Consider the following 15,126-nt stretch of genomic DNA (forward strand, 5'->3'; position numbering starts at 1 on the left):
CGCTGACATGCGTTCCCGCACTCATGCGTTTAGCGGTTTGTGTTAGCAACAATGAGCACAGAACCATGTATAGCACCTGGTATTCCCAGGCGGTCTCCCATACAGGTACTAACCAGGCCTGACCCTGCTTAGCCTCTGAGATCAGACACTTTCAGGGTAATATGGCCATAGGCATCTCAGCAGTTGTGCGTTTGGCTAGTTTATAAGCAAGCGCCTGCATGAGGACCTTGTGGAGGTTCTACAATATAAACTCACAAAGCAATTATTGCAAACATAAAGCTGCCAGATCCTGGGCCTGTTGAGCAGGATACCTGAACACCTGTTAAACTGGCCTCACGATTAAGCAATTACTGTCAGCGCAGGCTGCTCAATCTGTCAGAGAAAGAAGTGTATTTTTTAACAGGAATTCCAATATTTTATCCGTTGGACGCCTAAGCATTTGAGCATTGTCTGCCGAACAAAAGCTCATATTCACAGATATAGCAGCGTTAATTGCTGGTATACTATACTTAGTAAATTTCCTTCATCATAGGATAAAGTGTAAAAAACTTTTTCAGGAGGAAAAATAATGTTTATCTGGGAGATCCTCTCAGATACAAAAAAGCTTTTCCAACAATAATGGACAGGGAAAGGCATGTGCAGTTTGAGGAGGCTTTAGCGAACCCAAACACTCAGTTAAGGGAGCATAAATGTGGAGCGGACCATACAGCATGAAATTGCACCATCAAACTTAAGATTGAAACCAGCTGATTCTCCCACATTTGACACCTCAGAAGAGGAGTCATGAGCCTCACCACAGTCCCCTGAGGGGGATTCGTCTTCTCCCGCCCCTAGTTCCTCAGTTTTAGACTCCTGGGCAATGGAAGAGAACCTGTGTGATTAAAGTCACTAAACTTTTGTTTTTTAAAAACCCATCATAGCTGAGGGAAAAAAAGATCTTTTGGCAAAATACACAGGGGCTGCAGTGTTGAAAACAGTTGTAAACATTTCATGGCCCCGATGCTCATTCTAACCAGCCACTCCCTCTCAGGGGAGGATGCCATTTCTAGAGATGAGTAAGCTTTCCAAATCTTTGAGGGGGACCCTTTTAGCTCTATTTTGGGGGTGTTTTAAGCTCCCTTCTGACCTTAGCCCGATGCACAAAGCAGAGGTACTATCAGAAGAAATCGCATCCACTGCTTGAGCAATAGCCACTGCTATTAATGCTCAGCCTCATGCAAATAGTAAATGTGTTAAGCAGGAAATGCCTGTGTCACCAAAACCTCTTTCAAGCTCCCTTTGCTCTCATGTCTCTGCGACAATTTTGTAGCCAGCACAAATGGAGTTTTTTGTTAGTTTTTTTAAAAAACACTCCCACGTTGTAGGTTGCCAACGCCGCGCTAAGCCTCGCCCCACCTCGCATCGCGCCCCCCTCCTTTCTCTTTCAAAAAGAGTTTTCCCGCGCAAGCACGGGCCTCCAATCTGAAGGGATAGGCTTGTGTGTGAGGGAAGGATGGCGTGGAGGAGACCTGGAAGCCGCCCCATGTAGGGGCGGTGAAAGAAAACTGCATTGCCGATAGTGTTCAGTTCTCCCTTATACTCAGCCTCATGAAGAGGGGAAGAGTTCAGACCAGGTAGGAGTGTGTGGAGGAAGCAAAAACCCCCCAAACTAACCAGAGGTCTGCCTACTGGCTGGAGAAGAAGAGTCTGCTGCTTCTGTGACACAGCATGATCTCTGAGCAAAGCATGAGAAGGTACATGCTCCATACAGCCCCCAGTGGTGACACTTAGGCATAACAACATTTACTTTGAAGGAGACAATTCATAAGAAAAATTAAAAAATTACTTAGAAAAACTCCACTTACCTTTCCCGCCGCAGGGTTTTCTGTGGTAAACCAACAGACCCACTCTTCACCCTTCACGGTGGGTTCCGTTAAACCTTCAGGAGCTGGGGATCCTCGAGGAAACCCACAATCCTGGACCTGCAACAGCACCACCGGCAGTAAACTTTATGGCCTTAATACCAAAAAGTACTGGATTCCGGGGTCCAGCTCTCAAAAGAGAAGCATTCACAGACAAAAACCTTGTTTCCTCGGACACGAGGCGTGGGTACCATTCAATTCGGCCAAAAAGACACCTTGAATGGGTCCGTCTGCATAGCTAGCCCCAGCAAGGATTGCTCCAGAGGAGCTCAGCTTAGCACATCTTTACTCCGTGAACAACACCTAGACACTGGCAAAAAAACTGAGGTACTCCCAGTAGTGGGAGGGGTTATATAGGGAGTGCACTTTTTGTCTTAGGGCGTGCCAGTGTCCATCACCTGAAGGTGGCCTATAACCCACATAGTAACTACTATGGCTCTGTGTCCCCTGATGTATGAAAAGAAATCTTGCTAATGCCCATTTGACCTTTTTTTCAGTAATTAGGTCAACATCATCTGGTAAGCTGGCACCCTTATATTGAGCACATTTGGGTGATGGTATAGTCGATGAAGGGTTTCCATTTATTTCCAGGATTGGAAGATTTATAGAAGATTCATCTTAATTTGGACTTTTTATGTATATGTGACACTACGTATTTTTTCCTTTGGTTATTCTCAGGACGATTGCGTTCACATATAAGGCAATTTATCACAATCACATTCCTGAGGACTGTTTGATGTGTGTGTTTATGTGCACAGGATTGCTGTTTTTGTTTCAAGCAGATTCATTTTGTTTGTAATGCGGACTAATTGAGTCAGTGAGACGAATTTGTCACTGTTTAAGTAGGCAGGCTGGTGTTTTTTCACTTGTATACTATATTAATAATAATTTCTATATTTTTTAATTTCCCTTTCTTAACTCCCATTTATAGAGAGTTTCACATTAAGCGCCCACTACCAATTTTGTTCCACTTGCACTAATGATATATATCAATTAATTTGGGGATAGCAGCTTATTTACATATATATTTTAGTATTTTTTTTTGTATTAATTTCACTTAAAATTTGGCGTGAGATACACTACATTTTTCACAATGTTGACACCTAGCTTGCATTTTCCCAGTTTCATTACCTTCCTTTGGCCAGCATCACAATGAAGGGCCAATAGGAATGTTGGGGAGGAGGTAGGCCAACTCTTGACACTATCAGAAGTGTTGTTATTTATGCATTAATTTATATGAGATTAATGTTAGCATATACTGGCTTCCAAGCAGTTTTAGTAGTACAACTGGTATATCTGTGAACTTTGGTACATTGACGTGCGTTCATGTTGTCTGCAGTTGCTGCAAATAATTTTGCACTTGGGCTTCAAAATGGCGAACAAACATGTAAGGGTTTGATACATTTTTGGCATTTTTTTTTTAACCATGTTTGGCAGCTTGGCCTTGAAAATAAATATGTAGTGGAATGAATTTGTATGCCCAACTAATAAATTGCAAAATAGGTACCTTATGATTCACATCACACAAATAAATTCAAGTATACAGATCTAAATTTTACAAGAAATGAAATGAAATGTAAAATAAATTAAAGGATATTGATAATAATTTTAAATGCATCTGCAGGGACAGTTTCAAATCACAGAAGCAGCATTTAATAAGGACATGCAGGAAGCAATATGATAAAAATGGAGTTGATAAAAATGGTTTCTAGGGAGCAATGGAGTTGAAGTTTATGTTAATTTTGGATAGCAAATGTAAGGGTTACTCTTTAAGTTTTTATTTCTGTATCCCCACTGAGGAGAACCATCATCTCTCTTCTTCCTAGTAGCCATTGTATCCAGAACAGAAAGTGAGGGAGAATTTTGATACATCATCAGAACAGAAATAGAAGATAAGCCTTCCAATGGGGACATCTGTTGCAGTAACAGCTGTTAAAAAGTGGATTTTTTATAGTGTCTACTAGACAAAAGTGAAGGGGAATCTCTCTACGAGTACAGCTACCCATAGGAATGAATAGGGCCACAAAATGCATGCATAATATAAAGAGGGGCTGGCCAGGAATTTGAGAGAGCGGAAACTGATCAGGCAGAAAGGTGCAAATTATCTCAGATGGGCTGCATTCAAGAGGTTAGGGGAATTTATTAAAGGGCAACTTCACTAGAGGTAAAAACAACACTTATTGATAAAGAATTGCTGCAATAAAAGAGTAACCTAATTAAAAACAGAAACCCACTGTCACATATAAGTCACAGACATGTAAATCTTTTACCTTTAAACTAAACACCACAAAATGTTTCTTATAAGTACTGGGCTCAGCAATACTCACCACAGCAATGACAGGAATTAGGACTCCAAGGTTTCCCGCACTACTAGATGCCTGTTGCAAAACAAAGGAAAAATAGTTTGAGAAAATATGATTTTCTTGTTTAAAAAGGATGAAGGTTGCATCAAGACAAGTTATATAACAGATACCATAAACTGTAGTTCTGTATCTGAGTACATGCAATTTTTAATTACTGTTTGCATGGCTTTCATGGTTTGAAGAGACAGTTATACTAAATTTAGTTAAGAGCACTTGCACACCGCTATCCTCCAAGTTATCCTAAAATGTTTTGCAAATGCTGTTTCTAGGCAAGACCTATTGTTTAAAGAAAGAAGACTGAGCATTGAAAGCTTGCTTTTTCTTCATCGTTTCTTAAAGGGGTTGTACACCCTCGTGTTTTTTTACCTTAATGCATCCTATGCTGTCAATCAAATCCAATGACGTGGGCGCCGGGGGGTGGGGGCGGGACTGAGTCCAGCCTTCTGCGTCTATAGCCGGACTCTGGAGCGCATCCGCAAGGTAACCCCCTGCAAAGGACTTCTCCTCCCAGGGAGTTTACCGATGCGAGGAGGAGCTGCGAGAGCCGCCAGGGGACACCAGAAGACAATGATCGGGGCCACACTGTGCAAAACTTAAGGCTTACCTGTAGGTGCTCTAAATATCTCCCAAACCTCCACGGTCCAGGAGATATTTACAAAAAAGGCGACCGCCGATATCTATGGCGCAGGCGCACTTTAGACTCCTTTAGAAATGGCGAGCGTGCCGTTTCTAAAGGAGATTGTGCCGTGACTGGCGGCTCCCACGCGCAGGAGTGACTTCATCGTAGCTCTGGCCAATCACATGCCGGAGCAGCGATATCCGGAAGGAAGATGGAGTTCAGTTTCAGGTAAGTGGCACATAATGGGCTCCTATGCGATGCATAGGAGCCCATTATGCTTTACCTTTGCAGGGAAACCTAGAGCAAGTAAAACCCATCAGGGTTTTTTTTTTAAATCCTGGCTCCGTTTGCCAGCGTTGTCTGGCAAGACGAGCAGGATTCAAGCCTCTGGAGTGTGCAGTACCACATTTGGCCAGAGATGCGGGGGCACCGGTGGCACTCGGAAACACTCTGTTCCTGGGTGTCTCCGAGCCTCTCCGGGTGCATCCGAGCTACTCCGAGCAGTCTCTGGCGCTCCCCCAACTCTGGCCACATGCGGTACTGCATACTGTGGAACAAATTATCTGAGTTTCTATTGACTCCTATGGGGAAACTTGCTTTGATATAAGAGTGCTTTGGATTACAAGCATTCTTCTGGAACTAATTATACTCGTAATCCAAGGTACCACTGTATTATCATTGGAAAATAAAATAGAAAACAGTTATAGTGTGTGATAATTGCATCGCATGTCAAGCTCAAGCTCCCATATATTCCCCCTCAGTGCCACCATGTGTGAGCTGTCAGTGTTTAGGAACATCCTTCTACATGTTCTCACACCCCAAAAAAGATATGTAACAAGCTAATAATCACGGGGATGAAGTACCTATGGAAAAAAGGTAAATAGATCTTGTGTATAAAAAAAGGTTGCAGTTGGGTGATCATTCTTAGCTGCAGGTCAGGATTAAACAGGACATTGATCTATGTACATTGTGATTCATTTTAGAGTTTCCCTATCTGTTACTGCAGGACTTTGCCTGTATACTGTGGGTGGGAACCTTGACACAGCTTGCCAAGGAATGTCACAAACCTATCAGTCACTCATTGCCTTCCACATGAGTAAAGCTTACACAGTTGTATTTGCCTTGAACTTAAAACTGGCATACACATACAATCAAAAAGTAAATTCTAAAGATGCTAAAACATAGTGGGCAGTAAAATCTCAACATACAAAGTACTAGTCCTAGCCAAAAACGTTCTAAATTGATTATGCCCCAAATAAAACTTTCCAAAGTTTCCATAAGTCAATCAGAACTGCTAATGCCATCCACCAAACATAGAACGTGTACTCAAGTCAGTAAACCTACACATTTACCTTAAAGTTTAACCCAATGCATATAGCTGAATGCATAGACAAAACATATACAGGGGTTGGATAAAAATATGGACACGCTACATGATTTCCAGGTGTGGAAGTGACGACATGTTTTGCGTTGAAAGCGTAAGTGATGTAATATTCTTTTGCTTCCACTGTGTGATGGGACACCTAGCTAACCAGGTGGGATTCCTCACTTTGCTGTGCTGCTAGTATTACAGAGTCATGTCAAAGCTTACTGTGTTTCAAAGAGGGTAAATTGTTTGTGCCTGCTTAGCTGGTGCCTCTGTGACTGAAGCTGCCATTTTATTTGCGGTGTTGCAAGGTACAGTATCAAAGGTTATGATGGCATATACAGTTTCCGGGAAAACATCTGATAAGCATAAGCGCGGTCGACATGGTCAACTAACCAAAAGAGACAAAAGGACATTGCGCAGGATTGTGATCCAGAATAAAGAACTGCTGCAAAAGAGACTGCAGAGCTCAATCTCAGTCTTCTAATGCCCGTGTCCACAAAAACTGTGCACAGGAAACTCCATAAGCAAAACATTCATGAATGAGCTGCCATTGCCAAACCACTAGTGACCAATATTAACACTCAGAAGAGGAGAGAGTGGTGCAACACCCATAAATCATGGACTACCAATCAAGAGAAGACTAATATAATTCAATGAATCGAGCTTCACACTGTTCCCAATCCCCGGATGTATTTAAGTGTGGAAAACACTGTCCCGAGCTTATGACCAGGACTGTTTTGTGCCAATGGTAAAGCATGATGGTGGCGCAATCATTGTTTGGGCATCCATATCTTGGTGGGCGGGACAAAACATGTAGACGCAGGGACGTGCCCTCCTACTGTCCAGCCACCCAATGCGTCATGAGGACCAATAGGAATTATACTGGACTGGCTTTGCCTATCCGGAAGTGATGCGGCTGGAGCCACCGTTACCCAGACAAGCTCTCTTTTATGGCGTGGAGATTACAACGTAACCATCATATACTAACATGGATGGAGGGCTGTGAGTACATACGATACCATCACAACTGATATCGGCTGTACGATTTACAGGTGGAAAGTTACCTAATCAGTATAGGACTTTCCCTGTGATATCAGTGTCCTTACATATCTATGTGAGAGCCTTTATCATAAATCACCCCAGCCATACTAGGAGTTAGGCATTCAAGCATCATATTGTTTATTTTCCATATGTTACTGGCATAGTTTCACTATGGATTGACTGCCCAATATCAAACGTGTTTAGATTGAGACTGCCTTTAAACTACATGGTTTATGTTTATCTTTCAATCTCGGCACGGATTAGCTGATATTGCTTATACTGCATTGTTACATTTCTATCTTAGTGGCTTTGGTCAAATCTTACTTTTGATACTGCTTTTGATATAGCCCTGACCATGACTGTATTACTGACCATACTTGTAGCTTATATACCCAGGTAACTGGGATAGGCAGGCTGAGACGAGCTGGCATACCATTCAGGCATACCTACCTCCACAGTACTTTGGTGCAGTGCCTCATTCACCCATTGTGGCTTTAAGGTGTGGCATTGCCAAGAGTAGGGCTGTGGTGACGTCATAGGGTCCCGGGTGGGTGGTCATTAGGGCCTTTTTCTGGGGGGCTGTTGGGGAGGTAAAACCCAGCTCCCTCTGTGGGACTTCATCCACATCCTTTTTCCTGATTCAGGTGAAGGATTTATTGAGGGCGGGTTTGGGAAGGTTTTGTATAGGGGAGGCTTTGTATAGGTTGGGTGGTTTTTCTGCAGGGTCAGGAGGTGGGGGTTTTGTTAGGTTTCTTGATGTTGTCATGTGCCGTTGTCCTGCTAAAGGCATAATACATTTTCTGGAGGTACCTCTGTTTGGATGTGTTTTGTCTTTTCCATTTTTTGTTTTCTCTCATATCTTGGTATTCAGCAGACCCCATCATTACCTTGAAAGGTAGAGTCACTGCTAGTGACTATGTAGAAATTTTGGCCAACCACAAGCACCCCATGGTGCAGACTTTGTTTTCCGAAGACAGCACCTTTTACCAAGGTGAAAATACTCAGATTCACACAGCTGGGGTTGTCAAATTGTGGTTTGACGAACATGCAGACAAAGTCTCCCACCTTCCCTGGGCGCCGTAATTGCTGGACCCCAATATCATAGAGCCACTATGGTCAATTTTGAAGAACAAGGTTCAGGCTCGTATTCCACCTCCGGCACGTCTGCAACGATTTTTGTAAGAAGAGTGGTATCAGATATCATTATCCACCATCCAAGACTTATATTTGTCAATTCCCAGGAGAATTCAGGCCGTCTTGGATGCCAAAGGTGGTCTAACACCATATTAGACAACAATTTTGTAATTTTACCTGGTGTTTCCATATTTTTGTCCGACCCCTGTATATCAACTATCTTACCTGCCAACATAAATGGTTTAGTCAGCCTTGAAGTTCATCCAGGTCCTGTATCTCTTTGCATACTAAGTCAATGGCCTGTCCCAGCCTGATACTAGACAAGGAAAGATCAGCAGTATAATAATGAGGTTATCGCTGCACATGTCTAGTGTAGGCATGTTCAGGATACTAACAGCAATGTGCAAAGAAACAGATTCCTCATCGGTTCACAGTGCTGACTCTCAGGACACATTCAGGTACCTATTTATTAAATATAAAAAAATACGCTTTTAATAAGTTTCCTTATATTCAATGCAACAATATTTACCAGGCTGCCTAAAGCTACTTTCACACTGATCAGTAGCAAAAACGTGGTAAAAAAGCATATGCGTTATTGCAGTGATTTTACCGTGTTTGCGGTGCCTTTTTTTTACAGGACAAGCGACTCAAAAAACGTATCAAAAATGCAACGCAGGTTTGTTTTTGATGCAGGTTTTGAAGTAGTTTTTGCTGCATTTTCAATGTATTGCAATGTGGAGGTGCGGTTTTGGTGTTTATTTTTAACTGACCAAAAATGCTTGTAGTTCTGCAACAGCTGGAGGGCCACAGGTTGAACACCCATGTTGTAGGCTGTGTCTCCTGAGTCAGTTGAACCATATCATCCTTGTGGCTATGTTGTCTACTAGTACCTGTGCATACAGCTTGTTGAGTAAAAAAAAATAGTCTCCTATATTCCTGGATCTACTGTAAATTTTTGCATACAGTTTTCTTAGAAGGTAATTATTGTTTGCACATTTTTTACCAGAAATGCTCATAGTTAATTTCCCAGGTTTGTGGTTTTTAAATAGATGGCATTTCTAAAGTGGGATATTGTAACCGGAAGATCATTACATTAGGCTAAATCAATTGATGTCTTTATTTAATCATTCCTTTAAAAATTCCAGGCAGCTCCATTTTTTTTTTTATGACAACTAAAGAGGATTCCCAGTTACCAATGGTAACAGCAACCTTGGATTGCAGGCAGCCCCCTCGGAGCTTCAGGCCATCCATGAAAATCTCACAAAGATGTTTTGAGTCAATACCAATACTTTGCAGAGCTACTTTTCCCTGGAATGCCTCCAAGCAGGATTAATCAACAGTTACCAGAAACATTTCATTTCAGTTAATGTTGGTCAAAGAGGACACAGGAACGGCTGTGTAAAAATGCATTGCCGCTGCCTGGTTGCTGAAGCTGTTTTGGCCCATTCTGAGAGGGACCTCCCTGCCCGCCGGGGATGCTGGATTGGCTTTGCAATAAGAGCGCATGCTGACAACCCTTATTAGGGGGTCACACTCCGTCTGATAAGTAGAGCATGGGAGTGAAGGGTGTCAACTGGCCTTCTTGGGAGTCTCCCGTTTCCATCACAGATATGGGATCACTGAAATTGATGTTTTCTATTTTTTCTGGACTTTTCATATTTCACTTTTTTTACTTTATGGATTACTAAAGTTCAATTGCATGTGTTATTTGAGCACTACTGCTTTACCATATTTCAAGTGTTTTGTATCAGAAAACAGTGCACAGCAGCTGCAAAAATGTTTGCCTTAGCACAGATCTACACCAATTTTTGTATTAACTGAAAACTAAACATACAGAATTGCTGAAATTGTACTCAGACTTTTAGCAGACAGTATAAGCTGCCACCTAAATTACTACACTTTATAAACAAGTTCTTTATGTACATTACTTAATAAGAATAAAAAGTACTAATAATAGTGCCATAATGGATACCATTACTGCTCTCATCAAATCCTCAAACTCACCTTTAGTGCTGGGCCTTTTTCACTGGCTCTTTCACTGGCCCGTTTTCCCTCTAGCCCCAACTGCACAAACAGCTCCAATAGGTTCATCAAAAGCTCATCCACCAGCTGTTCTCCCTGGATGTTAGCCGCAATGTTTGCCAGTGCGTTTATGACAGCCAAGGAACAGTGTCTGTAAAGAGAATGGATGAAGAAGTGTCAAACTTAGCTGCTAGTAGGTGTAAAGTGCCTGCACATAATCAAAGCAGTTTTCATTGCCCATTCTATACCTAAACACCAGGCTTTTTTGACAGGCATGCTCCAACACTTGCTGGTCTTTGTAGAGCTAGCTAGCCTCCCTCATGTCCTACACATTTCTAGCCTGTCATAGTGATGGAACAATGGGAATGATTCAGGGAGGAAGGAGGTATTTGATAAAAGAGGGGGCAATAAAAGCTTTTGTAGGTATGTGATGTCAGTGGCAAACTCACTTTAAACCCAGTTTACGTTATAAAAAGCTTTGAATAAATAGAATGAATGAAAATAGAAACAGGTAAAAAAAAAAACAAAGTTACAAATTATGGACACCCAAGAAGTGCAGCAACACTGTGTTAATTTTATCCATAACATGTAAATTCATGGTTCTAAGATAATACAAATAATACAGGAAGTTTATGACCTTTGTTAAAATCAGGCAAGGTTAGGGCTTTGGGAAAAACAGGCAAATCAAGGTTAACAAAAGATATGCTTTGTGATTATTGAAGCAATGTTAAAGGCAGTTTTTTTTTCTTCGAAAAAATAACAAACATGTTATACTTACCTGCTCTGTGCAAGGGTTTTGCACAGAGCAGCCCTGATCCTCTTCTTGGGTCCCCCGCCAGCGCTCTGGGCTTCGCCCCCTTGCAGAGTACCCCCATAGCAAGCCATTTGCCTATGGGGGCACTCATGCATGTTGGTTCCCGAGTTCCGTTCTGTGCGTCCATAAAATACACAGAACAGGGCTCAGGCCCACCTCTGCTCCCTCCTCACTGACTGTGATTGACAGAATCAGGAGCCAATGGATCCCCCTGCTGTCTCTCAGCCAATGAAGAAGCAGAGACCCGGGAGAGCAAGCCACTCTCATGTACATCGCTGGATTGGGGTCAGGTATGTATTAGGGGTAACTGCGGGGGGGAGGGGGAGGGAGTTACATACTGAAGGTATTTTACCTTCATGTATAGAATGTATGAAGGTAAAAAACCTTCAGGCTTTACAACCACTTTAACAATATCAGATTAAAAAGATGTAATGTTTTTACTCAATGTAAATGTATTTTCTTGAAGTCTATTGAGGGACACAGCTTGGTAATAAGCAACTTGGGATTTTGCTGCTGTCTACAGGAGAAATAGACACTAGTCATATAGAAAACTGAAGGCCGGGCGCATGCGCGCGAGCGAAGGAGATGGCCGCCTGAGACCTCTGCTCCGTGCCGCCGGAACTAATAAACCGTCCGGATAAAGCACAGCGCGTACCGAGGCGCCACACATACACCTCGGCGTGTTCCGGATCGTCTCGGGGCGCCCCTGGTGATGTATAAAGTGGCTAAAGGCAAGCCAAAGAACCGGCAAGCACACAGATCCTCTCCGGCCTTGGGAAGGGGGAGAATCAAGATGGCGCCTAACCCTCCGGAGCCAGATGATGCCACACAACACACTGCAGAGGATCCAGCACCGCCTGCTGATAGCCTGCAGCAGTTCCCCACGGACCTGGTGAGTCCTCTCCCTCTAGACACTGACAACATGCTGGCTAATTTCCGCAGCATAGCTAGAGATGAGATCACTGCAGCCTCTCGCAAGCTCTCTTCAGACATGGTGCAAGGCCTTAAAGAGATAGGCCACCGCACCAATCAATTGGAGCAACGCATGGACCTGGCTACCACAGTACTAGGGGGACATGAGGAGGGGGGTAGACAAACTGTCTGCTGAGATTGATACCCTAAAGGATAAGCTGGAGGAGGCAGAAAATAGGGCCCGCAGGGATAACCTCCGTATTCGCGGCATTCCAGAGAATATCACTGACTTACAGGGCACAGCAACTGCCTTTTTCCAAGAACTGGCCCCCAGGATCCCGGTTGAAAGTTTGGAGTTTGATCGCATCCATCGCTCTCTGGCCCCCCCGAGGGACGTCATCATTAAATTCCACTACTACCGTACAAAAGAGAAACTCCCGCAGGCTGCCAGGGAACAACAAGATATCTCCTTTCAGGGAAGCCCCCTGCAAATGTTCGCTGATCTCTCGCCCGTCACAATTGCCTGACGACGGGGCCTTAAACCTTACCTTCCAATCCTGCAAACCCAGGGGATCAGGTACAGATGGGGGTTTCCATTCAGGCTATCGTTCTCTCACCTGGGCCGCCAGTTCCATGCCACCTCCCCGTCAGACCTGAGGCGCCACTTCCAGGATCTACAACTGGACTTACCCCCACTCTCTACAGAGGCACCGTCGTCCTCCTCTAAATCTGGAATTACCAGGCCCTCTCGCCAGCCCTCACAGGCTTCCCAGGGATCCCTGCCTGGATCGCAGGTGCTGCGGGACTTCCAGGCCCAACGGTTCCATAAGTCCAACAATGGCTGAAGCCACTTCTACAACATCTCCTTGTGGCCTCCAATCTATCCCTTTGCGTCCTGGACCCTTGCCACGACCAACGAACCTGGTCTGCACGCAACTATTTGTTCCCGGAGCAATGTAATATCCTGCAACATACCCCCTGTTATCTCTGTACCCAGAGCTGTGCCTGGCCCTAAGGTCTAAGATGTTCATCCTGTTATTGACTGCCCCAACTAAGAGATGGCGGTCAGGGATGTTGACTTCCTCATCTAGGTTATGATCTGAGGCACAGTTTTTGGAAGGCCTTCCCTTTTCACACAGCTATTTTCAGGATAACAGTCATACTTTTTACTAGTGTCTCCGAGACTATTATGCCAACAGGGGGTCAAGTACTCCTTGAAATTTATATCCTTTACGGGCTGGGAGAGGCGGTTGTGGCCTGTGTTCCTCCCTGGGGGTTCCCCACCCGTGCCTGGTGGCTTGGTGGGCCTGGGGGTGGGATACGGCCGGGCTGGTATGCTCGGCCACCCGGTGGCGGTGTGTCTTCGACCATTGTCTTCGGGGGGCTGGGGGTCCCAGGCGATTGAGCCTTGTGTTGTGTCGTTTGATTTCTGTTTTCTTAAACACTGTAAGCAGCATAGCTTGAATTGGTTCTTGAAGAATGTTTTATTACAAGTTTCCCAGTTTCTGTGCTAATAATCTGTTTAATTGAATTTTCTTTTATATTAATCGGTCGGTGGTTCCGGCGGACCACTGCTCCCCTCATGAGTGAGTACTTGGCTAAGATGGCTGTCTTGGCCAACGACCCACACCTTTGTGGACCCCAGAGTCCACACAAAGATGTAATTAGGTTTTCATTGCATATTTTTCACCAAATTCACTTCGATAAATTTAAACCATATGCTCCGCTCTCCTTTCTCTTTTCTTTCCCTATCTTCTTTCTTCTCCGCTTTCCCTCACTTCCCTCTAGGTCCCCGGGGTGCGTGACTGGAACATTTCACAGTAGCACACCTTTGATCCCATAACCCTCCACTGGTTGTCCCTGAATGTTCAGGGCATGAATTCCCCTCAAAAATGGGTCAAAGTAATTAAATATCTCAAACAACAAAAAACAGACATTGCGTGTCTACAGGAAACGCATTTCTCCTCCTCGTCCTGCCCTAAATTTTTTGCGACAGATTATCCCCAAGTTTATCTGGCCAATAGTCCCACCAAGCAAAGGGGAGTCCTGATCGCCATACGCAAATCTGTTCCATTTACTTGCAGTAAACAAATTGCTGACCCAAACGGTAGATATTTAATTTTGCGGGGCACTATTCAAGACAATGACGTAACCATTATGTCTTATTACGCCCAGAATAAAAATCCAGGACCATTCCTGACCCACATCTGCTCCCTGTTGAACTCACACCAGAAAGGCACCCTCCTTCTAGCAGGAGACTCTAATGTTTCATTGAATCCTTCTCTTGACAACTACCCATCGGATCATAAGCTCCCCTCCCCCGCCGCCAAAATATTTAAACACTCACTACAATCTCATGACTTGGTGGATGTGTGGAGGGAATTACACCCTCTGGATAGGGATTATACTCACTATTCACATCCTCATCATTCCCACTCTAGAATAGATCACATGTTTGTATTAAGGAAACACCTCTCTCTAATAGACTCAACCTCGATCCTCGCCGTCCAATGGACAGACCATGACCCCATTGTGACAGTACTCCACTCTATTCTTAGTAAACCCCAACACTCCCCTTGGATCATGAATGATTCCCTCCTCTCTTTCAAAGAGATCCTTAAAGATATCCATTAGACTTCTGTGGAATATTTTAAACTTAATGTAGGCTCAGTTCCATCCCCGGTCACACTTTGGGAAGCTTACAAAGCGGTCCTCCAGGGCCACGTTATTCGGATCGCATCCAAACGTAAAAGGCAACGGGCACAAATCCGCCGAGCTTTAGAACATCAATTGGAAACCCTATCAGAGACCTTCAAACAATCCCCTACCCCGGACAACCGTTAGCTTCTAGACAAGGTCCGTACGGACCTTGATCAGTGCTTGTCAGAGGAAGCAGAGCGCACCCTGCGTTGGGCCCGGCAAAAGTGGTATGCCAAGGCCAATAAACCTAA

The 15,126-nt window shown here is 43.9% G+C and overlaps 1 protein-coding gene across 2 annotated transcripts in view; it reads right to left on the reverse strand.

Annotated features, from left to right (window-relative positions):
* Positions 1 to 15,126, reverse strand: part of PI4KA (phosphatidylinositol 4-kinase alpha) — a 255,731-nt gene that overhangs the window by 125,132 nt on the left and 115,473 nt on the right. For both annotated transcript variants that reach the window (XM_073629090.1, XM_073629095.1), the window contains exons 18-19: positions 10,432 to 10,600; positions 4,229 to 4,279 (exon numbers count right to left, since the gene is read on the reverse strand). In XM_073629090.1, the coding sequence (XP_073485191.1) occupies positions 4,229 to 4,279; positions 10,432 to 10,600 (220 nt within the window). The remainder of the gene's footprint in view (positions 1 to 4,228; positions 4,280 to 10,431; positions 10,601 to 15,126) is intronic.

This window comes from Aquarana catesbeiana, linkage group LG01 (assembly GCF_042186555.1).
Source record: "Aquarana catesbeiana isolate 2022-GZ linkage group LG01, ASM4218655v1, whole genome shotgun sequence".
NCBI classification, from domain to species: Eukaryota; Metazoa; Chordata; class Amphibia; order Anura; family Ranidae; genus Aquarana; species Aquarana catesbeiana.